General features: G+C 30.9%; 2 protein-coding genes and 1 long non-coding RNA gene across 5 annotated transcripts in view; 1 reads left to right on the top strand and 2 right to left on the bottom strand.

Annotated features, from left to right (window-relative positions):
- LOC113373308 overlaps nucleotides 1-2,162 on the top strand; it is a 54,855-nt gene extending 52,693 nt beyond the window's left edge. Inside the window, exons 10-13 of the mRNA XM_026613619.1 lie at nucleotides 1,423-1,634; nucleotides 1,696-1,801; nucleotides 1,867-2,026; nucleotides 2,087-2,162. Coding sequence (XP_026469404.1) covers nucleotides 1,423-1,634; nucleotides 1,696-1,801; nucleotides 1,867-2,026; nucleotides 2,087-2,162 — 554 coding nt within the window. The remainder of the gene's footprint in view (nucleotides 1-1,422; nucleotides 1,635-1,695; nucleotides 1,802-1,866; nucleotides 2,027-2,086) is intronic.
- A 9,556-nt stretch (nucleotides 2,163-11,718) lies between these two features.
- On the bottom strand, nucleotides 11,719-14,359 carry LOC113374023. 3 transcript variants are annotated; one of them, XR_003366931.1, is made up of 9 exons: nucleotides 14,293-14,359; nucleotides 13,603-13,837; nucleotides 12,744-12,932; nucleotides 12,598-12,644; nucleotides 12,441-12,525; nucleotides 12,194-12,251; nucleotides 12,070-12,127; nucleotides 11,949-12,006; nucleotides 11,719-11,886 (listed from the first exon to the last, which is right to left on the bottom strand). It is a non-coding gene; the product is annotated as an uncharacterized LOC113374023 (long non-coding RNA). The 3 variants fall into 3 exon arrangements; XR_003366930.1 differs by lacking the exon at nucleotides 14,293-14,359 and adding an exon at nucleotides 13,915-14,218; XR_003366932.1 differs by lacking the exons at nucleotides 12,194-12,251; nucleotides 14,293-14,359 and adding an exon at nucleotides 13,915-14,218.
- A 5,546-nt stretch (nucleotides 14,360-19,905) lies between these two features.
- LOC113374024 (membrane-associated protein Hem-like) lies at nucleotides 19,906-23,834 on the bottom strand. Its single transcript, XM_026614270.1, has 2 exons — nucleotides 23,716-23,834; nucleotides 19,906-23,355 (listed from the first exon to the last, which is right to left on the bottom strand). Exon 2 carries the CDS (start codon nucleotides 23,284-23,286, stop codon nucleotides 19,906-19,908), a length of 3,381 nt encoding a protein of 1,126 aa, XP_026470055.1. The 5' UTR covers nucleotides 23,287-23,355; nucleotides 23,716-23,834.
- Between the last annotated feature and the right edge of the window lie 1,745 nt (nucleotides 23,835-25,579).

Genomic DNA, 25,579 nt, shown 5'->3' on the forward strand with positions numbered 1-25,579 from the left:
TTGGTATTGGTATTTAGCCTTGAGGCAAGTTACATGAACTTCCCGAAATGTGTAGATACTCGACTTAATCAATAAAATATAAATTAATTTATGAGCGACTAAAAGTATTCTGAGTGGATCTATTACACATAATTGAAAACGAACTCGGAGTATTTTCTAAAAGCAAATTTCCAAAAATCAATAATTTTTATAATTAAACCAGTTTTTGTAAGATGTTAATTGTTTAGTATGTTCATTATTTCTATTGTTATACCAAGTAAATCGTCCAATTTTAATTTTAATCAACGTCAAAAAACTATTCATTTTCTCAAACTTTGATAAATTTTTAAAATAAGACTACTTGTCGTAAGTCCGTAATATTTCAATAAGTTGTATAAGACATTGATATATATCGCCAAAAAAGTTCCATAAAAATCGGCTTAAATTTTTTTTTCAACAGTTAATTACAAGAAAACGGCTCGGTAGATTTTTACCTAAAACTAATCAGTACCATTCCCAACTAATATCTTTCGAATAGTTTTTGATTTTTTTTAAATCGGTTCGGTAGTTTGAGCTTAAATGTGGACGAAAAGTTTAACTTTTTTTTTTCAAATTACAAAGAAATGGTTTGGCAGATCGTCGCACCAAACTGAGAAACGATAATCCTCATCGAGATACATCAACTGGCTTTTAAATTTTTGAAATTGGTTCAGGCGTTTTTGAGAAAACGTCGATCAAAGGTCTAATTTTGACAAATGCCGAAAGAACGATACTAATTTTTGCAAAATTTGATGAATTTTTAAAGTTAAACGAGTTGTTGTAGAGCCGTTATATTTTATTATGATCTAAATCTAGAAGACTATGGTATCTACTGTCAAAAAATAATAATAAAAATCGTCGAATTTTTTTTAAAAAAACTTTATTACAAGAAAACGCCCCGGACGATCTTTACCAAAAACTAATCAGCACGATTCCCAATTAATATCTTTCGAACGGTTTTTGAATTTTCAAAATCGATTCAGAATTGCAGGCTAAAAAGTGGTCAAAAAACATTCACTTTTCTGCGAATTATATAGAAACGACATGGCCGATCGTCGCACAAAACTGACAAATAATAGTCCTCGTCGAGATACATCGAATGGCTTTTAAATTTTTGAAATCGGCCCATTTACGGCAAAAAATCTGTTCACATACACGCACACACACACATACATACTTTTTTCAAATTTGGTCTCATTCGATTCAGAATGGCTTGAAACGTCGAGAAAACATAAAATTAGCGAATCGGATTTTTTGGTGAGAACATAAACTTCTCCTTCGGGAAGTTCAAAATATCCTAAATAAGATTGGTATTAAAAAAACTCAATTGAATATTTTTACCAAGTACAAAAAATCAAATTTTCCTTGTCGAGGGTTTTCAAGATCATTTATTATCATTTTCAGAATCGTTGGAACACAGTAGAATAAACCAGAAGGCAATGTACTGCCTTTCCCTCATTCAAACCAAATACGGTTTGATAACAAGAACTTTACCAGGAGTTCTTTCAAAATTAGCAGTAAACTATTTGAGCAGAAAATTTGCAGTCACATTTACAGAAGTCGGTCCCAGATTTGACGATGATGCACTGGATGATGCCATATTTGAAGAAGACGAGGTAAAAAAATCATTATTGTATTATTTTATTCTAATAATTCTACCAAAAACTTGTCTGTTAGCTTTTATCTGAAGATCACAATGGTTTCTCCAAATGTCCGATGGAAACAAGATGGGGTCACGAAGTTACCGGAGTTATGTACTGGAGACCTCCTCAAGCTAATATCAGTTAAATATAACATATTAATGTAATAATTACATCATAATTTTATCAACCATAATTTTTTTTTCAGGTATGTCTATAACATTTCAAACTTATGGTTCTCAAATGCGTATGGGAGTCATGGCAGATAGCCAATTGGCACCACATCACTCCAAATTAGCAGAAAGTTGGTCCCAAAGAATTTTACAATTGGCTAAAAAAACTGGAATTGCATGTGACATCGTTTTGAGGTAATAATAAAACTAAACTAGTGACAAGTTGTTTTTTCAAATATCAATTTTTTTATTTAGGGTACCAGATTCCCAAGAACTTTCCCAAAACGAAGATACCGAAACAAGTCAAACCAGATCCGAAATTTCTATTTAAAACTGTACTTTATTTTTTAATTTAGCTGTTATTATTGTTATTATCATAAAAGTGCTATTTATTTTATTATATTTATTAAATATTATATGTTACTGGTTTTTGATTAATGAATAAATATTTAAAATACGAAAACTGTTAGTATTCCACTGTTGTTAATAATATATTATGATATATATTTAGACCAGGTATTTTTTATGAAGCTGACTTGCACTCATGTATTCCCATCTTGTCGTATTTTTGAAATCATTATACGAGAATAAACAAAATTTGTTTATTTATAGAAAAATGTAATAATGTGAATAAAGAATCTATTTTCATTTCTTGTATATCACTTCAAATTCACAAAGGTCTCCAGATAAACCTTTTATTTATTTACTTTACACAAAATTTATTTATTGCATTAATCAAATCATTCACTAAATATGTACTGTTATAAGAACGGATAATTTAAACAAATTGTTATGAAATAAGTTTATTTGTTTGTGAATTAACAACTATTGCAAAAATCATTGATTTATTTAATTTACAACACTTTTATTGTTAAAATTAAAGATTTAAATCAAAATTGGTTCGAGTTTCCGAAAAAGAGGCGTTCGAGTCACTGAAACGCCATCTTCGACCGAACGAACTCGCACGCTCTGCAGTCGCACATCTACAAGTTTCCTTTGCACATCTATGGTTTATGCCAGTCTGTGGGATGTCATGGCATAAATTCATTCATTTTCTCGTCGGAGTTGGTCGAACAAACATCGTGGAATAAAGAGGCCTCCCTGCCAATTGCTGCCTGGACTATAATTTGGTACGTTGTACTTGTGCTAAATACATTTCGCTTTACGGATTCACTCGGATTACATTTCGTGTTCGACTAATGTGTTGCGCTAATACTAAAGTCGTATTAGTGCCATAGACGCACGCCGGATATGTTTCATTTCATAATGTCTACTGTTAAATAAAATTATTTCGTTGATTATGCAAGAGTTTACAATCGAAAGGCTGCCGGACCTTGTGCAACGTATTCGAAATTTGTGAATATTTTGAACTCGGTTATAAGAATTCCGGGAATATTTTTTATTCACTATTGTATAAATTCAACCGCTATTTTATAAACATTTTTATCATTAAGATACTTGGGTATTTTGTGAGTATATGTGTATATATTATTCAATTTTAATATTTATTTATATTATCACCAGGCGCTAACTCACTTCGATTTGTAGATAACAAGAATTGCGTATATTTGACCACAATCATTCTATGATTATCTGGACCAACTGAATTGTACTCAAAGGCAGCTTTGGTGACGTATCAACATCATTCACTAATCTCCATTAGTGTTTAGCATAATTTAATACTAATTTCTGTATATTACAGGTGTAGGTATGTTCGAGTTTGGGGCAGTCAGTTACTACAGTAGTTTTGTGCAGAATCTTTCAGTTTCCATGCTAATATTATTACTGCAGTGCACTCATTCTGGTTTTATTGGAATTGCATTTGGCACGAATGTATTTATTAAACAGTGAATTGACCCAAGATATTAATTGATAATTTTAGTTTTTGCTTCATTTTTTACAAATTTACATAATCATTAAAGGGTTAGCTTTTACGATTCCGATGACCATTTGCATGATTTGCATCCATTTACTAACTAATAATACTAACAAACACTAACAGACACTAATCTATTTAACTACTAATAAATAATATGGTCGTTTGAATCTTTTAGGATTATGCAATGTGTATTTGATGTATTACATTAAATTTAAATTTTCACTGTTTTCAATTTTTGTTAATGCATTTCATATAAAACCAAATGCAATTATTAAGTTGCTAGTAAATTTCTACAGTATATTTCTGGGCATCAAGATGAAATCATATGAAGTCTACAATATATCATACCAAGCAAATTAAGTATTGAACAGCCAAGTATAGGATGAAAATGCAGTTTACATTCAATATATTATTATTGATGAATAATACTTCATATGTCATATAATAAACTTGCCGTTTTGTAACCTTATAATTTGTTTTTAGGCATATTTAAACAGCCACTGTGATTTCAACACCATGGACAACTGGATTGATACGATTGAAATATTTGGAAAGCATTCAAAGTATGAACAACTTAGAGATTTAGCAAACGTAGTCATTTTTATGATCACAGAAATTTTCAAAGAACTATGAGAAAATTCTCTTTGAGTAAGTTCAAGTAAGTGACTAATAATCAATATTTAGCTTATCATTATTTTTATATAAGGTTCATTTTTTTAATATTTAATTTATTTTTGCATATATTTTACAACTTATTACTGCTGCTCTGCACTCTGACTCCTTCACCAGGAATCTTTCCAGAAACATTTTACCAGGTGTGTGTTTATCCATAACCAGTACAAATATGAACAATAAATAACATGTTTATTTTTTTTTCAGGTCCTTTCAACTGCTGTCGCTCTGCACTCTGACTCCTTCACCAGGAATCTTTCCAGAAACATTGTACCAGGTGTGTGTTTATCCATAACCAGTATAAATGCAAACTTTATTAAAATGTTTCTTTTTTGCAGATTTTATCAGTTTAGCTATCACTGCCTCTGATGCTTAAAACATCACGAGTTTGGAGTACTCATTCATGTAAATGATTCGCAAGTGGTTTTTTTTTTAATAACTGCCTATAATTATGCATGATTAACTTAACTCTTACTAAATCACTAACACGACTAACCTCACTAACTTAATCAGTTATTATAAAAACCACTTGCTGAGTTTTACAATGAATGTCTTGCTGAGGTTGCTTGAAAGACAGCGCTGATTGATTTATCAGGTAATTTATTTTTTATAGTATATTTTATGAGACTTGTTACTAATTCATTGTTTTTGTTCATAGGGTAAACAACTTCAAGCCAAGTAGTCTTCAACTCTCAACTTACTCAAGACTTGTTCTCCAGCAAAAACAATCGCTCGAACTACTATAATTATGTCGTCCCAAGTAACTACCTCCGTCTTGTCGTCAGGGAAGGTGTCTACTGTGATATAATATATAGATTAGTTAAGTGCATAAATGTTAATGAAATAATGAATAAATATATTGTATTTAATTCAATTTGTTGTTTTAATTTAATTATGAGCCACTTTACGGCCAAAAAACATTATGCTGTAACGTAAATTACGAAGATATTTAAACATTTCTAACTTGATAACAAAAATTTCTTGTGTTATCAATAGGGATACTTATTAAGTGCACTTTTTAGTGTAGACAATTGTGCAAAACAGTTTCTTTACTGTTTGGCTGTTTGCAACCATCTTGCCGCATCTTGGTTAAGCTCTTTATACCTTTGCTTTTTGACTCGGTAGAAACGCGTTGACAATAGACTTTGCTTTTTTTCAAACACTTATGTTAGTCGAGTGCCTTAAACATTTAATACGTCGGACCGATGTTTTCTCTTGTTTAAATATTACACTTTCTATTATTTCTTTAAATGGTGCACTCTTTTTCTTAGCTATAACTATCACTTAATTTAATATCACCATGTGTTAATATTAATATATATATATATATATATATATATATACATATATTGTATAATAGCAATCGATAATGCTGCATTGTGTAAGAGCGATGCTCAATTCGATATCGATTGCAGTCATTATCACAATCAGCAAATATTTTAAATACGCCATCGTAAGGTGTTTGTAGTCCCAGTTTAGAAGTATATAAAGTCGTATAAAGATAATCATTGTAAGTGGGTGCTAATAAAGTATTGTTAAAAATAGTCAATCAGTGTTGTTCTTTAGAAGTGACAAGATATTTCAGCCAATATTTTAATAAAGAACTCAAGGCAATCCGAAGCCTACTATTACTATAACCACCGCTCGGCAAGGCTGTATTGACTAGGAGGTCAATACAAACCACGTTACCAACAACCCCAATACATTTCAATATATATATTGTATATATATATTATACAATTAGATAAATGTTAATGTATTTTAGTCGTTTTCATTACTGCAATTGTAAGAATAAATTAATATAATTGTATTATTAAATACTGTGATACAATAAGAGTTTTGAATAAAACTAACTAAACTTTATTTGGAGTGTTTCATTTCACACCATATTCAGTATTATATATATTAGAAACACACCGTACAGGTGCAGGTACTATTAACTGATAAGCTAATGTTATCATAAACATTAATATACTCATTAATTCGTTCTTCGAAGAGGATTTAATATTTTGGATAAATTTCATATAATATAATTTTTGTAATCTAATTCTATGATGATTAATATTGTTAATGTAGTTATAAATTTGGCCATTTTAAATAGACTAATCTATGGTTTTTCACTCATTTTTCAATCACTTTAATCTATTATACTATTATTTAAAGTCTTAATTAGTTCATTTTATTTATTATACTTTGAATATTGGTAAGTTTTACTTATCTATACTTATAAAAAAAAATTACTTAACTATAACTTGTGAAAAAAAATCCAAGTTCTCAGTCTTGTGTTATTTTCTTCTTTTGCACAAGAATATCTTCATTATTATTAATACATGTTAATTTTTATTCGCTTAATTATTACATTAATTACATTAATATTCTTACCATATTCCACCCTACCATCTCCTATTTTACTTTACACTACCTTACCATAACCTTACACTACCTTAACCTAATACTTACCTACGTTAAGAACTAACTAATGTACTCTTACCTTGCTTACCTTACCACGTGTCGAACCTGCTACCCTGTCCTCTCCAGCGACTCCCACCTCCCAACGCGCGACGCCACGACGATCACATTAATGAACCGTTACAAAGTAGGTGATATTATATATTTTAAACGAAAAAAAAACTAACAGTTCATATGGCCAAAAAAAATTTGAGTTGGTATGGCCTGTGTTGGCGTAATTGGTAGAGTGATGGATTCGTACCGTAAAGGTACCGAGTTCGAATCATACATCAGGACAAAAAACGGAAAGAAGTAGTGCTGTTCGCGTTGAGGAATTAATTTATTGTAAGATAGCACAAAGACAAAATTTGGATTTAATAAACTAAGAGGTCATGAGGCCGAAAAAAAGCAGATTCGGTGTGGCCTGTGTTGGCGTAATTGGTAGAGTGATGGATTCGTACCCAAGGAGTGCCGAGTTCGAATCATACCTCGGTACAAAAAATGGAAAACGTGGAATTTATTTATTGTAAGATAGCACAAAAATAAAATTTAGATTTAATAAACTAACAGGTCATGAGGCCGAAAAAAAGCAGATTCGGTGTGGCCTGTGTTGGCGTATTGCTAGCGTGCTAGCTTCATGTCAACAGGGTACCGAGTTCGATTCATACCTCCGGACACAAAACGCAAAATAGCGTGACTGTTGACGCTGTGGAACGAGGTATGCACGGAATCACATCCGTTCGAATTTGAGACCCCAGGCAGGCATGCTCCCCTCGATCTCGATTGAGAGGAGAGATACGCGCGAGAATCCCGCAACATCCCCTAATAAGCCCCGCAGCAGCCCCGGAAAGGGGCGAGGGGGGACTATAGGGGGGTGTGGGGTTCACGAACCCGCGACCCTGTGGTCCAACCCTCCCGAAAAAGGGAGAGGGGGGACTATAGGGGGGTGAGGGTTCCGCGCGACGACCAGCCCTGGTCGCGCCGGCTGAAAAGCTGGGTGCGTCACAGGGTGGGTCGGTGTGCGAGTCCCCGGAGCACCCTCGAGTGCGATGATGGGGATGTGGGGTGAGGGAAATGCAGTGACGAGGAAAAAAGGGGTGGAAAGATATGAGGGGGGAGAGATAGGGATGGTGGGAGAGAGATAGGGGTGGTGGGAGATGTAGGGGGAGAGATAAGGGGAGGGAGAGGGATAGGAGTGGAGCGATAAGGGGAGGGAGAGAAATGGGAGGAGAGAGACAAGGGGAGGGGAGAGATAGGGGGAGGGATGAGAGAGGGGGAGAGAGACGGAGGGAAGGATGGTTGACGGAAGGAAGCGATAGGGAAGGACACTAAACGCATTTTACGCACATAACGTTACGCCCGCGCCCGTCGCTGCGTCCTTCCCATATCCATCACTTCCCTCCGTCTCTCTCCCCCTCTCTCATCCCTCCCCCTATCTCTCCCCTCCCCTTGTCTCTCTCCTCCCATTCTCTCCCTCCCCTTATCGCTCCACTCCTATCCCTCTCCCTCCCCTTATCTCTCCCCCTACATCTCCCACCACCCCTATCTCTCTCCCACCATCCCTATCTCTCCCCCTCATATCTTTCCACCCCTTTTTTCCTCGTCACTGCATTTCCCTCACCCCACATCCCCATCATCGCACTCGAGGGTGCTCCGGGGACTCGCACACCGACCCACCCTGTGACGCACCCAGCTTTTCAACCGGCGCGACCAGGGCTGGTCGTCGCGCGGAACCCTCACCCCCCTATAGTCCCCCCTCTCCCTTTTTCGGGAGGGTTGGACCACAGGGTCGCGGGTTCGTGAACCCCACACCCCCCTATAATCCCCCCTCGCCCCTTTCCGGGCTGCTGCGGGGCTTATTAGGGGATGTTGCGGGATTCTCGCGCGTATCTCTCCTCTCAATCGAGATCGAGGGGAGCATGCCTGCCTGGGGTCTCAAATTCGAACGGATGTGATTCCGTGCATACCTCGTTCCACAGCGTCAACAGGCACGCTATTTTGCGTTTTGTGTCCGGAGGTATGAATCGAACTCGGTACCCTGTTGACATGAAGCTAGCACGCTAGCAATACGCCAACACAGGCCACACCGAATCTGCTTTTTTTCGGCCTCATGACCTGTTAGTTTATTAAATCTAAATTTTATTTTTGTGCTATCTTACAATAAATAAATTCCACGCTTTCCATTTTTTGTACCGAGGTATGATTCGAACTCGGCACTCTTTGGGTACGAATCCATCACTCTACCAATTACGCCAACACAGGCCACACCGAATCTGCTTTTTTTCGGCCTCATGACCTCTTAGTTTATTAAATCTAAATTTTGTCTTTGTGCTATCTTACAATAAATAAATTCCTCAACGCGAACAGCACTACTTCTTTCCGTTTTTTGTCCTGATGTATGATTCGAACTCGGTACCTTTACGGTACGAAGCCATCACTCTACCAATTACGCCAACACAGGCCATACCAACTCAAATTTTTTTGGCCATATGACCTGTTAGTTTTTTTTCGTTTAAAATATATAATATCACCTACTTTGTAACGGTTTATTAATGTGATCGTCGTGGCGTCGCGCGTTGGGAGGTGGGAGTCGCTGGAGAGGACAGGGTAGCAGGTTCGAGACGTGGTAAGGTAAGCAAGGTAAGAGTACATTAGTTAGTTCTTAACGTAGGTAAGTATTAGGTAAAGGTAGTGTAAGGTTATGGTAAGGTAGTGTAAAGTAAAATAGGAGATGGTAGGGTAAATATGGTAAGAATATGAATGTAATTAATGTAATAATTAAGCGAATAAAAATTAACATATATTAATAATAATGAAGATATTCTTGTGCAAAAGAAGAAAATAACACAAGACTGAGAACTTGAATTTTTTTTCACAAGTTATAGTTAAGTAATTTTTTTTTATAAGTATAGATAAGTAAAACTTACCAATATTCAAAGTATAATAATTAAAATGAACTAATTAAGACTTTAAATAATAGTATAATAGATTAAAGTGATTGAAAAATGAGTGAAAAACCATAGATTAGTCTATTTAAAATGGCCAAATTTATAACTACATTAACAATATTAATCATCATAGAATTAGATTACAAAATTATATTATATGAAATTTATCCAAAATATTAAATCCTCTTCGAAGAACGAATTAATGAGTATATTAATGTTTATGATAACATTAGCTTATCAGTTAATAGTACCTGCACCTGTACGGTGTGTTTCTAATATATATAATACTGAAAATGGTGTGAAATGAAACACTCCAAATAAAGTTTAGTTAGTTTTATTCAAAACTCTTATTGTATCACAGTATTTAATAATACAATTATATTAATTTATTCTTACAATTGCAGTAATGAAAACGACTAAAATACATTAACATTTGTCTAAAGGTATAATATATTTTATATTATATTATAGTATATATATATATATATATATATATATATATATATATATATATATTATATTCTATGAGGGCGATTCTTAACAAAGAAATTTCTCTGTTTGATGTATCGCCCTCATGAACTTACTCATATATCTCAACGTCAAAATATGTGTTATACATATCATAGTATATATATATATATATATATATATTATATATATAATATAATATATATTTTGAAATATGTGAGTTTGGTGTTGAAATATATTTTGATGAGTTATTTAGAATCGGGGCAGTAGTAACACCAAGTAAAAGAAAAAAACTAAAGTAGTTTTTAAATACTTTATTTATCCATACGTTTCGGTCTCATCGAGACCGTCATTCAGTGGAAAACTAAAAGATTTTATATGATGTAGGAGGCAAAATATAAAGTTATAAATATATATAAGTACTTACAGAATTATTATACAAAAATACACTACACTATTACACTGTGATAACCAGGCTATTAATAATTGGAACATTTAAACTAATTAATTTTTTAGACAATTTTGCTTACATCTAGTGTGTACAAATTGACTAACGTCTAAAAACTGAATGAATTGGTTTACAATTTTTTTGAGAAGTGTAAAAAAGACCGGCAGACATATGTTTTTGTAGAATATAAAATAATAAATATATATATTATATATATATATATATATATATATATATAATATTAACACATGGTGATATTAAATTAAGTGATAGTTATAGCTAAGAAAAAGAGTGCACCATTTAAAGAAATAATAGAAAGTGTAATATTTAAACAAGAGAAAACATCAGTCCGACGTATTAAATGTTTAAGGCACTCGACTAACATAAGTGTTTGAAAAAAGCAAAAAAGTCCATTGTCAACGCGTTACTTACCGAGTCAAAGCAAAGGTATAAAGAGCTTAACCAAGATGCGGCAAGATGGTTGCAAACACCCAAACAGTAAAGAAATTCTTTGCACAATGTCTACACTAAAAAGTGCACTTAATAAGTATCCCTATTGATAACACAAGAAATTTTGTTATTAAGTTAGAAAAATGTTTAAATATTAGTAATTTACGTTACAGCATAATGTAATTTGGCCGTAAATGGCTCATAATTAAATTAAAACAACAAATTGAATTAAATACAATATATTTATTCATTATTTCATTAACATTTATGCACTTAACTAATCTATATAATATCACAGTAGACACCTTCCCTGACGACAAGACGGTGGTAGTTACTTGGGACGATATAATTAGTAGTTCGAGCGATTGTTTTTGCTGGAGAACAAGTCTTGAGTAATTTGAGAGTTGAAGACTATTTGGTTTGAAGTTGTCGTTACCCTATGAACAAAAACAAGAATTAGTAACAAGTCTCATAAATATACTATAAAAAAAAATTACCTGATAAATCAATCAGCGCTGTCTTTCAAGCAACCTCAGCAAGACATTCATTGTAAAACTCAGCAAGTGGTTTTATATAATAACTGATTAAGTTAGTGAGGTTAGTCGTGTTAGTGATTTAGTAAGAGTTAAGTTAATCATGCATAATTATAGGCAGTTATTAAAAAAAAACACTTGCGAATCATTTACATGAATGAGTTCTCCAAACTCATGATGTTTTGAGCATCAGGAAAAATTTTGAAAATCTGCAAAAAAAGAAACATTTTAATAAAGTTTGCATTTATACTGTTTATGGATAAACACACACCTGATTAAATGTTCCTGGTGAAGGAGTCTGTGTGCAGAGCAGCAGAAGTTGAAAGGACCTGAGAAAAAAAAGAAATATTTAGCAATGTTTGCATTTATACTGGTTATGGATAAACACATACCTGATTAAATGTTCCTGGTGAAGGAGTCTGTGTGCAGAGCAGCAGAAGTTGAAAGGACCTGAGAAAAAAAAAAAAAATATTTTAGCAATGTTTGCATTTATACTGGTTATGGATAAACGCATACCTGATTAAATGTTCCTGGTGAAGGAGTCTGTGTGCAGAGCAGCAGAAGTTGAAAGAACCTGAGAAAAAAAAAAGTAATATTTTGGCAATGTTTGCATTTATACTCATTATGGATAAAACACGCACCTGATTAAATGTTTCTGGTGAAGGAGTTAGTGTGCAGAGCAGCAGAAGTTGAAAGGACCTAAGAAAAAAAAGAAATATTTTAGCAATGTTTGCATTTATACTGGTTATGGATAAACACACACCTGATTAAATGTTTCTAGAGAGATTCCTAGTAAAGTAGTCGGAATGAATATTCTTGCATTTTTGAATTGGCAGTTGAACCAGGATCTGGAAAAAAAAACATTAGAAATGTAAACATTGATGTTGTATAGAGAATTTATAAAAATGTTTATGCGTTACCGAACAATCCATCGTGATGGGGTCTGTGTAGAGTTTGAATTTTCAATCTTGAATGAAAAAGATTTTATAAAAACAATGAAATAAAATAAAAAATTAACAGCATGTGAAAATAATGATAAGCTAAATATTGATTTTTAGACACTTACTTGAACTTTCTTCTTAGTCCCCTTCAAAGAGCATTTATTTATAAGTCTTGAATAAGTTTGTATGGTCTTAAAAATGTCATTGTTTGATAAATCTTTAAGATATTCATACTTTGAATGCTTTCCAAATATTTTGATCGTATCATTCCAGTTGACCGTTGTGTAATAATCACAGTGTCCGATCAAATATGCCTAAAAAACAAATTATGAAGTTACAAATCAGTAGATCTAGTAAAGAATAAAAGTATATACATATAATATAAATATAATATAAAATAAAATTGGTTAATAAAATAAAATTAAAATTGAATTTTCACTCGATACTACTTGGCCATTCGATACTTAACAATTTATTTGATATGATACGTTGTGGTTTTCATGTGATTTCATCTTGATGCCCAGAAATATAGTTCTGGGAAGTTTCTAGCAGTTTAATAATCGCACTTGGTTTTATATGAAATGCATTAACATGAATTCAAAATAATAAAAATTGAAATGTAATGTAATACTTCAAATCCACATTGCATAGACTTAAAAGATTCAAACGACCACATTATATTTTAGTAGTAGTAGAATGGATTAGTGTTTGTTAGTATTTGTTAGTATTATTAGATACGAGAACTAAGAACGCAAATCATGCAAATGGTCATTTGATTCATGAAAGCCAATGCTTTAATGATTTCGTAAATTTGTAAAAGATAAAGCAAAAACTAAAAGTATCAATTAATGAATATCTTGAGTAAATTCACTGTTCGATAAATACATTCATACCAAATGCAATTCCAATAAAACCACAATTAGTGCATTACAGTGACATGAAAACTGAATGATTCTGCACAAAATGCCACAAATTCAAACGTACCTGCACCTGTAAAATACAGAAATTAGTATTGAATTATGATGAACATCATTAAACGTCACCAAAACTGTCTTCGTGTGCAATGCAGTTCCTCCAATTTTATTTTCAATCAAATTGTAATGACTATTTTAAGTGGATAAAATAGTACATTGAACACAAAGCAGTTCTATAATAAACTAGTTTTGCTTTAAAATTCTTGACGTAATGATTGTGGTCCAATGTACATAATTTGTCAGATCTGTAAATTGAAGTGAGTTAGAAGATAGTAATGATTTAAATAACACTTAGAATTTAACAATTTGTACAGATACTCACGAAAGTCTCGATGATAAAAGTAAACATGAACTACTAGTTCAGATTTACTTTCACTTTGTGTCTTCCAATTAGAGCAAAAACTTTGAAAAATAGTATTTTATATTTGTATAAACAATAGTGAATATAAAATAAATTATATTATTCCCGAAAGTCTCAGGACCGAGTCCAAAATATTCACAAATCACAATCACTTTTCGAATATATTGCACAAGGCCAACTAAACAGTTTTATTTAACAGTAGACATTATGAAATAAAATATATCCGGTGTCTATGACACTAATAAGACTTGAACAAAGTATGACGCAACACTGTCGAACACGAAATAAAATCCTAGTGAATCCGTAAAGCGAAATGTACTTAGCACTAGTACAACATACCAAATTATATTCCAGACAGCAAATGGCAAGAGGCCCTCTGTATTCCACGATGTTTTTTCGACCAACTCCGATGAGAAAATGATTTTATGCAATGACATTCCACAGACTGGCATAAACCATAGATATGCAAAAAGAACTTGTAGATGTGCGACTACGGAGCGTGCGAAGATGGCGCTGCATGTACCCGAGCGCCTCTTTGTTCGAAAATCCAACTAAGATTTGTTGGAATCTTTATTTTAACAACAGTAAAACCATTATAATTTAAATAAAATAACATCTCTTCATATCTATATTGATACTGAATTTTTTTAAAGTAAGTACTCTATTAATTTACACTGCAAGTTTTTAATTGTTGTTGTAAACTTAAATTATAAAAAAAACAGGTTTTGTTAAAGTACATACTTAGTGATAGATTTGATCATCTTATTTTGTGTAAGTATATAATTTCTTGTACACTTTTTTGGTTTTGAAGTCATAACTAAAGAATGACAATACATTTTTATATATACAGACTCTACCTATTTTATTCATACCCATATAATAATACCCATAACAATTTTATTTTTATTCAAGACTTACCGTGCACAAGTTATAAAATTTAAATTGATATGCAAAAATGATCCCTGAGAAATCTTTAAAATCAAGCATCAATTTTCTCCTTGCCTTTTACCACGAATCTCATGTTTAAGTTAAATATTTAATTAATAATATTTTTTATTCGCGACTTAAGTTATTTATAATTATAAATTCAAGTATTTGATATCAAAATAGGCATACTCAAATCTAACACACACCTCATTCCGAAACAAGCACTACGTCCTGAAGAGTTCATTGTATGAACATCTGTCTAGAATATATGTGGAAAAAACATCTTTATATTAATAACAGTGAAACACAATAAAATATTTATTAACTATATATTGTACACAAAACTATAGACAAATATTAAAAATAAATATATACTATAATAAATTATGAAATTTAGATAACATTAATTTTATTACATTAACAAACTTACAAAAAGCAACCAATGTTTTTTTGTTGTTAATAATAAAAAGAGACATGACGTTTGTAAAAACTTTGGTATGAAAATAATACAAAAAGAATTATACATATAAAATATACTAGATATAAAATGCCAATATAAATATAAAGTAAAAGCTTATTATTGTAAATAGCAGCAAAATAATTTGAGCCCTGAAAACACAACTATTAATAAAAGATTGGAACGCATTTGGATTGATAATTCATTTTAATAAGATTTCTCTAATTATAATTAAAGAAATCTTATTAAAGTGAATTATCAATCCAAATTTCATATTTCTTTTTTGATAAAAATTACCAGGGTAACAGATATTATAATATTTTTAATTTCATCCAGGAAACATTTATCTGTACAAAATTCAATTGTCCTTCATTAACATTAACATTAATTTGTTTTTTTTTTCATATAAGAAGCGTATTTTTTCATTAAGACAACTTCGTTATAGGCATTATAAAAAATGTATTAAAAAATAAATGAAAATCTACTCTATGGCTATCTGTATAAGAGAGAGGTGTGGTTTTTCTTTAATTGAGGTAATTAATTAAATAATAAGGTAATAATTAAATAAATACATGAGATATCTTACTAGACCCCCCGTTGTCATATTTCTTGATTTTTTCTCAAACCTCTCTTCCATTTTTAAGCTTATTTCTCCTTAGAGAGCAACTCAAGTACTCATCCAAATTGCAAATTTATTACATCACTAATATATAACATGTAAATCAGTAAATATAATTATTTTTTTTCTGTTATATAATTTAACTTGAATTTTGAATTGACCAATCATTATTGTACAAAATCAGATGTGTTGCAAATTACATTATCTCGAGGTAAGATAATTATGTTATTCACAAAGAGTGAATGTATCATAAGATTTTAATTTTAAGTGAATAATTATCTAAAGAACCATCAGCACATTAAATTTGTATAAAAGACATTTTACCATAAATATAATTCTTGTATAAAGTGTGAATATTTTGTTCAAAATATTTCTATATGTCAAATTGTATCTAAAACCATTTGAAGTATAAAATACAACACATTTTACAAATATGTTTTATTTTGTTCCATACAGTTTTATGAAATCATTTCAGGTCAATCACGTGATATAAATATTAACCTTTGAAAACGGACTAAAGGTATTAAAAAACCGTGGTAAAAAGGTATACAACTGGTTTGAACTTGATATTTATTATATTCAAATTGAGTAAAATGTGTATAACAAAAAGCATGGATAGTCGGACATGGTTTTAACTAAGTATTTTCAAATTGAGTGAAAAGCGTTTAAAAAAAGTGTAACTAGTGCCCAGTGGGGTGTATAGCATCGTGCTTAAGGCAAGTTGCTGGAACTTTCCGTACCGTAACGAAATGTTTGAGGAATACTGAATGTTTTCAAATAGATTATTATAAATATTGTAACATTGTTTAATTTGAAAACAAAATTATTATGAAACATTTTTTTTCAAAATCAATTATTTTGTTAAAACAAGCAGAAAGTTCTTTGAATCACTTAAATCGGACGTTTAGTTCTATCAAAAACTGCCATTTTTTTAACATTTAGCTCTGTATCTTCGAAATGGTTGGGCCTACCTTTGCCTAAAACTAATAACCACTTCCCCCAATCATTACTAATTGAATGTTTTTAGATCATTCAAATTGGATACTCCTTTCTCTCAAAAACTCGATTTCTATTTTCTGCACTCTTTGCTCTTTATCTCCGTAACTGCTGGACCTGCCTTGGCCAAAAACTAATCAGAACATCTCCAACGGTATCCATACATACATGCACACACACACATCCATTTTTTCTGAGGTATGCCAAAATGTTCAGAAACCTTCAAAACGTCGAGAAATGTAAAAATTTTCAATTTCGATTTTTGGACGATTACAATAACTTACCCTACGGGAAGTTAACAATCCCGTGATATCTTTGGATAATTCATAAAAATAAAACGGAAAAAACTTTGTTAAAAAATCCGTGGATAGAACGTAGATATCTTTGAATATTTCATAAAAATAAAACTGCAAAAACTATGTTTAAAATCCGTGGATAATTATTTTTGAATATTTCATAAAAATAAAACGACAAAACTGTGTTAAAAAGTTCGTGGATATAGGATAACACCAAAATTGGTTTACACCACTATTGCAACAATACCAGAAAATAGTAAAAGGTAAGTAAAATAAAAATAAAACATTTCAATTCAGTATTCAGTATAAAAGAATAATCTTTAGAGAATACACAAAATGTATATTTATTCTGAAGTAAAGTGTAGAATATATTTAATAAATATAATTTTATAGTTCTGATATAATTTTTCAACAAAAACATTTTAGCGAAACATATTAACTGTGACATGTAGACATTTTTTGATTTACTCAACTTTATTGAAAAATCTGGCATGTCTTCTTCAATTGTGAAATCTATATCTCTTGCAAACGGTAACAGATTTTAGTTCTTATTTCATCTTAATATATTTACTCTGTAATAATATAATTTTCAAATATGTATATATATATATATATATATATATATATATATAGTTTCGAACTATATATTACATATTCGTAGAGTTTCGAACAAGAATCCAAAAATAATACAAAATAAAAAACAAGAAAAGTTTTTAAAAAAACTTCTTCGTTTTTAAAAATTTAAGCATTCACACCCTAACATATAAAAACACACACATACAATCTCACATCTCTCGTTCAAGTGTTTACACGTGTTACAAAGGACACACCAGTTTCAATTAGTTAATTTTCAAAAGCCAATCGAACAACATCCAGAGAACAATATTATTTGTGTTTTCAAATAATAATTTTAAAAAAGACAAATCTTTTAGTAATTTTGATTTACAAAATCTAATTATTCGGCGGAAAATTAACTCACAAATTCATTTTTGTTAAAAAAGCTTGTTTAGTGAAAAAGTGCTAACAAATATTCAAACATACAGGTAATTAATTCAACTTTGTCATTAACCTTTTCTTAAAAAATTTCCATAACTTTCAAAAAAAAAAAAAATTTTCTATTATGTTTAATATCTGTTCTGATAATCCACTCATTTATTTTTATCATTTTTATCATTTTCATTTTGAACATATTATCATATTTCTGTACATTATTATATTTTTTTTTTGCAATTAATTCATTATTTAAGAAAAATCTATTTTCTTTTCCTAAACATATTGTTTGCTAAAATCTCATCAAGATCATGTTTCTTGACAGATGTCCTGAAGATGGAACGTACCTAGTTCCGAAACGTCGACAATAAACAAATAATTAAATAAAGAAATTGTTTTTTTAAAAACTTTTCTTGTTTTTTATTTTGTATTATTTTTGGATTCTTGTTAGAAACTCTACAAAATATACACAAATCCAAGACTCTACCATTCAATATATATATATATATATATATATATATATATATATTTGATATATACATATATATATATATATATACATATATATATATATATATATATATATATATATATATATATATATTATTATTATTATTATATTATATTATATTAAAGATCGAAGTAGCCAGTTTCTCTATCATTTGCATTTTTTAATTAAATCAAGCACTGCTAAAGGTTAGTGCATTGTTACATATTATATTAGGTATTTAAAAAGAACTAAACGAGAAAATAATCATTAAAACTATGTAATTTTAGTTGAAGTTGTTTATATTTATATATGTAAAGCTTATCTTTCTGATGTACAATATTTTCCTGTAGTATAGAATATTACTGCAAAAATTACAGTTAAAAGTATTTAATTGAAGATATTTTATTTTATTTATCCGAGCTATTTTTAGTTTGTTGAGTATAAATGTATAAAATAAATGCAGATAGATGTAGACTATAATATACATTTTTAACATTATAAAATCATCGGCATACATAATATCCATCATTTCACCCAGCTGAATGAGTTCAAATTATTTGCATTCATTATGAATTAGAAATTGTCTCTTACACAATTGGGTTGTGCGCTTGCAACACAATAAACTGATGATTCGAATAATAGTAATATATATAATAATGAGTCAACATTGTCTGATTATATAAAGATACGGTAAAATATATTCAATTTACACATTTTGATAAATAAATTATAAAAAATTTTATATGATAATAGGAATATATGTTGAACATAATCAAGTTCAAGTTATAATTATCGAACTAAAGAGCAATTGATCATTATTAAAATTAATGCTAATTAAAGAATAATTTAATAATTTTATGGTCCAGTTCATTGGAACCTAGGTAGAAATGCTAGATTATTTGATAATCAATATCAACATATGATATTAAAGAATAAGACCATAAGTATGGATATCAGTATATTCCATTCAATTCATCAAAATATTCGAAGTAAAGACTGCGGGAATTGCATGATTGTAATATCTGCAAATATTATTGAACTGTATTTGCAAACTATGTAATTAGAAAGAAACTGATATTTATATATTTAAGTAAATAATATATATATATATATATATATATATATATATATATATATATATATATATATATATATATATATAGATTATTTTTTATATTTAGATGTATAGCCCGCCGAGTTGCTCTTGCTTGTACACTGCATGATAAGCATTTCTAATAAGTGCATATGGGAAGCACGACTCTAATAAATCCATTGTTAAAAATGGTGATTCTTGTACTATTTGATCTAAAAGCAGATAAACACTTTCTCTGTTTTTGACTGCTTCTTTATCGGCCTCTTGTCCTAATCTTAGTAAACTTGATGATGTTAGTGCTAAAAATTCCTTCATCCTATCTTCAATATCACCCTGTCCACAAGTAGTAAACAAAGCACCAAAAATATTATTAATGGCTAAAGCCATACAATGCATATTGTTAGTATGGCCTTCCAAACTTGCTCGGTAGAAAGATTGATCGCTTCTTGCTAATTTTGGAATAGAAACAGCTACAAAAACCATCAATAAGCATACTAACAAATGTTCATCCTCCTCGTGTTCTGACTTCTGCTGCCTCAAAGCATTTGCTAGAGTTGGATCTACTTTACAAGTCAAACCTGCTGCCGATGACATCTCAGAAACAATTTTCATTGGGTCTCCACTTGGCAAATGATGTTTAATGTCCTTGATAGAACTTAATAAAAATGGTATACGCTGTTCTAACACGTCTACTAAAGATTCTTGAGCCAGCTGCCGGAAACTTAGAATTACACCTACTATAGTCATGCGCTGCAAAACATTGTCCACATTTTGTAGCTTTTTGAACTGCTCCTTCATGACTTCAGGTTTATCAAAATGTGTTCGTAAAGATATCAATATTTCTTTATTATTGAATACAAGTTTTTTCAACTCTTGGACTTGACTCCCAATATGCCACATGAGTGTTTCATTCAACTGCTTCATGCCGTAAGGCCCGATTAATTCAGCTAAGGCCCGGAGCTCATTGATATCTGAAAATTCTTCAGGGTTTGAAGGTATAGCTCCCTCAGGATTTATGCTTACAAAAGCTCTTTGATTCATTGAAAATACTATGTTTCCTGCACTAACTCTGCGCAACAGTACTTCAGAGTACCATTGAGTATACAGAGAGGCAATAGTTTTCTCCCCATGGCTATCCACAGCTTGCGTTTGTTGTAGTAGGGCATTGTTGAAAACTCTGGTTATGTCAATATGTACATAATTCTCGATAGTTTGCAGAACATTCATATAAGCTCGCACTGACACTAATAATTCTGAAGGTTTAGCTATTTCACTCGTATCTTGATTGTACATTACCATTCCAACCAAAGCTCTGGCAAACCGGTTTTCTATATGCTGATGCAAATATTCACGAGGGGCAAATGTGTATTCCCATACATTAACTGTTGGACAATAATTGATTGCATAACACAATTCTGTTAGAGCCATGTGTAATTTATCCATGGTTGTTAAATCTTCACGAGTCTTGCGATAGCTTTCTATTCCTGGATTAGAAATTTCATATAGATTTTTCTTATTTTTGTCTTTCTTTTTACGATTTACTGCCTGTGTAATTAAGACCGCACAATGCTTAGGCAGTAATTTGTCACTCATATTGCACTGTTCATCGCATATTGTTGTTATAATATTTTTAGCTTCCTTTGCCATTTCGTCCAGAAACATGTTCACTACTGACAAACTTCTTTCCCTTATGTGATGTCTCTCTTCTGGGCATAACTCATGTGTACAATTTTGGAAATGGCTGCAAATCAGTGGAAACGCTATAATAAATCTGTTTTGTGCTGGAAATTCCAGACACATGTGGAATTGCTCTTCAAATATTTTGCTATAAAAACAGAATATTGAAAGATCAGAGGTTTCAACCATTAATTCATCTAAATTATCAACCATTTTAGTATGAAATGTGACCAGATCAAGGAAAACAGCTAGATCACGATGATTGCTCAAAGCCATAGAACTTTTACCAAGAGAAGTATATGCTTGCAGTCTCAACCAGTCTAATCGAAATGCTCTGAAGTCAAAAATCTCATTGTCTTCAACCTGTTTAACTGAAAGGTTAGTAATGGTAGTGGATAATGATGAAAGAATTGAGCTTTCATCTTCAGGACAAACAACTTGCAAATTTTGCATCAAAATGTTTAACTGTATTGCATCATATCCCGATAAGTATTGCACATAGTATCTTTGCATAACTTGACTGTACTTTCTTACTAAAATGCGTAATTCTTCCATATGAAACAGCAATTCTGGAAGCTGTCTATCGGCCATGTCATCTGTTGACTTATTTTTACCCTTTTGTTGTGGTAAATTGTCATGATGTCTCAATAGCCAATAAACTTCATCCCTCGCATAACATAATCCCATGAAAATCAACAAAGCTTTGGGTCCTAACAATCCTGGTTGATCAGTTAATATTAAACCTAGTTCTTTGAGCGCAGTTCTAAGAAATTTTCTTCGCTCTCTGTGTTTATAAATTGCTTTCTGAATTGCATGATTGTAACAATCTTTCACTTCATTAATTCGTTTGCTGTACCCTTTCATACCATCAAAATGATTTTGAATGTACGCATGAATGTATATAACTTCATCACGAAACAAAGCAATTACCCAATTGGATTCTAAAGCACCAATCCAAGTTTTCAAAGCTTTATCATTCTGTTGTAATGTTGTATGCGCAAGCATAAAACCAAAAATTATCCATCGTTCCAAAACTTCTAGAGACAAGAACTCACAGGACATGGTTTCAGTTAGAGATGCTTTTAATAATTGACCAGGATTACCTACTAAACTAAGTTTTTGGTCGGCTCTCCAACTATCTGCAGTGAGATTTCTGTTTGGGTAAATTGTACAAAGGGAAGTCAAAGCACTCACAAGTAATTTTTGATGCGGAACAAATTCTTCAGCAAGTTTTTTCACAGGCATATCATATTCTACAATCAATTGGCCTAATCTAGGAAAACTGTGATCACTTTGATTGTTCAACATCTCATGAGCTGCATTAAACAAGCCTAGTACAGCCTTTCGATCTTCTACACGAGATAATAAGATCATGAGAGAGACATAAGTCACTACTAAATCCAGATAGTTTTTAGTGAGTTCAAAATTTAATGTCAAATCTAAATGGACTTGGCAGGCATCCATTGTAGTTAATAATTCGCAAACATTGTCTTTAAAATCAAGTAAGTCAACAAATGTGTAGTAATACAGTGACAAAGACTTGATTATTTCATTTTTAATATTGGTTATTGCTTGAAGTCCTTTTATGTCAACATTTGGAAACCGTCTGACAATGTATTTGATTGACGACTCTAAATTTTTATCAGATAGAAATCCAGGTTTAGATTTGGCATCTCCGCAAGCTTTTTTGATGTTATAGATTCTGGTTAGCATGCCAATTCCTCGATCATTTAAAATGATCAATTTTTCAGCAAGTTTTTGCTGCGATGGGTTTAATTGTCTAGACATGATTGTTATTTTTTAATTTGTACTCCACAGTTAATTGTTAAATTGATTACATTTATCCACTCGTTTAATCTGAAATGAAACTTGATGTAAAGAGCACTACTTATCACTTGATTAATAATAATAAAAAAATGAATGCATATATATATATATATATATATATATATAACTTGTACCCAAATTTGCCATTAAAGACAAATATTACCGAATCAAAAGTTTCAAGATTTTCAAGTTCGTGATGATTTTGTATTATTCGTTATATACAAAATATAATAAGTACAAAGCACATTAAATAAAAGCATAAACAAATAGGTCTAAATTATAAAAACCAATGTAATAATTTAAGTTTCTTTAACTTTTGTATTCTGTTTTCTGACCTAACACTTATTACTATTACAATCATATCTAAGTTATATTTAAGTATTTACATACATGTCATATCTTGTATTTATTCTGCACAGCATCACATATCAACAAATGCACTTGTTATTATAAAAATTAATTAATTAATCAACACAACATTTTGACAAGCTACTTCATCTTGATTTGTGTTGTATTTCACTCGTTTGGTGGCACCACTGCGATAACAGGGCGCGTCTCCGTCTCAGTTCAAATAATAATCATATGAATAGATAGCGGCAGAAATGCAAATAGAAATTGCGTCATTTGAATTAAATAAAAGAATTACATAATTCGTATAAATTAAACACTAAGTAATCTATAATTATTTAAAGAAATATCTCTAAACTAATACTGCAGTATATATGAACATAAACTTAACCATGTATTTAAGAGAAAAAAAAAAGTTTCATCAAGAAATCACATATATATGTGATTATTAATATACATTAGTATGAATGAATAAAATTTATGTATTTAGGCACTGACAAAAATGCCGCCGCATCCCTGAAATGTTACTTAAATTGTTTTTATATATTAAAAATTAAAATTAAAAAAAAATTAATATTTTTCGAAAACTTAAAAAAAAAAATCAATTTTTATGAAATTTTTATAATAGATTTGACTTATTGTTAGAAAAATATGATCATCTTACTACAATGCCTCTAGTAAATCTACTACAATGGTGTAGTAAATCTACTATAATGGTGTAGTAAATCTACTACAATGGTGTAGTAAATCTACTACAATGGTGTAGTAAGTCTACTACAATGGTGTAGTAAATCTACTACAATGGTGTAGTAAATCTACTACAATGGTGTAGTAAATCTACTACAATGGTGTAGTATATCTACTATAATGGTGTAGTGAATCTACTACAATGGTGTAGTAAATCTACTACAATGGTGTAGTAAATCTACTACAATGGTGTAGTAAATCTACTACAATGGTGGAGTAAATCTACTATAATGGTGTAGTAAATCTACTACAATGGTGTAGTAAATCTACTACAATGAGTGTAGTAAATCTACTACAATGGTGTAGTAAATCTACTACAATGGTGTAGTAAATCTACTACAATGGTGTAGTAAATCTACTACAATGGTGTAGTAAATCTACTACAATGGTGTAGTAAATCTACTACAATGGTGTAGTAAATCTACTACAATGGGTCTAGTAAATTTACTACAATGAGTGTAGCAATCTACTACAATGGTGTAGTAAATCTACTACAATGGTGTAGTAAATCTACTACAATGGTGTAGTAAATCTACTACAATGGTGTAGTAAATCTACTACAATGGTGTAGTAAATCTACTACAATGGGTCTAGTAAATTTACTACAATGAGTGTAGTAAATCTACTACAATGAGTGTGGTAAATGTAATTCAATTGGTCGAGTAAATCTACTACAATGGTGTAGTAAATCTACTACAATGGTGTAGTAAATCTACTACAATGGTGTAGTAAATCTACTACAATGGTGTAGTAAATCTACTACAATGGTGTAGTAAATTTACTACAATGGTGTAGTAAATCTACTACAATGGTGTAGTAAATCTACTACAATGGTGTAGTAAATCTACTACAATGGTGTAGTAAATCTACTACAATGGTGTAGTAAATCTACTACAATGGTGTAGTAAATCTACTACAATGAGTGTGGTAAATGTATTTCAATTGGTCGAGTAAATTTACTACAATGGTGTAGTAAATCTACTACAATGGTCGAGTAAATCTACTACAATGGTGTAGTAAATCTACTACAATGGTGTAGTAAATCTACTACAATGGTGTAGTAAATCTAATACAATGAGTGTGGTAAATGTATTTCAATGGTTTGAGTAAATCTACTACAATGGTGTAGTAAATCTACTACAATGAGTGTAGTAAATCT

This window comes from Ctenocephalides felis, unplaced genomic scaffold, assembly GCF_003426905.1.
Source record: "Ctenocephalides felis isolate EL2017-DRISC unplaced genomic scaffold, ASM342690v1 CF-g0.4_SCAFFOLD_01604, whole genome shotgun sequence".
Classification (NCBI taxonomy): domain Eukaryota; kingdom Metazoa; phylum Arthropoda; class Insecta; order Siphonaptera; family Pulicidae; genus Ctenocephalides; species Ctenocephalides felis.

What these genes read in the sequence shown, in the direction of transcription:
- LOC113374024 (XM_026614270.1), bottom strand. Translation starts at nt 23,286, where the DNA reads ATGTCTAGACAATTAAACCCATCGCAGCAAAAACTTGCTGAAAAATTG.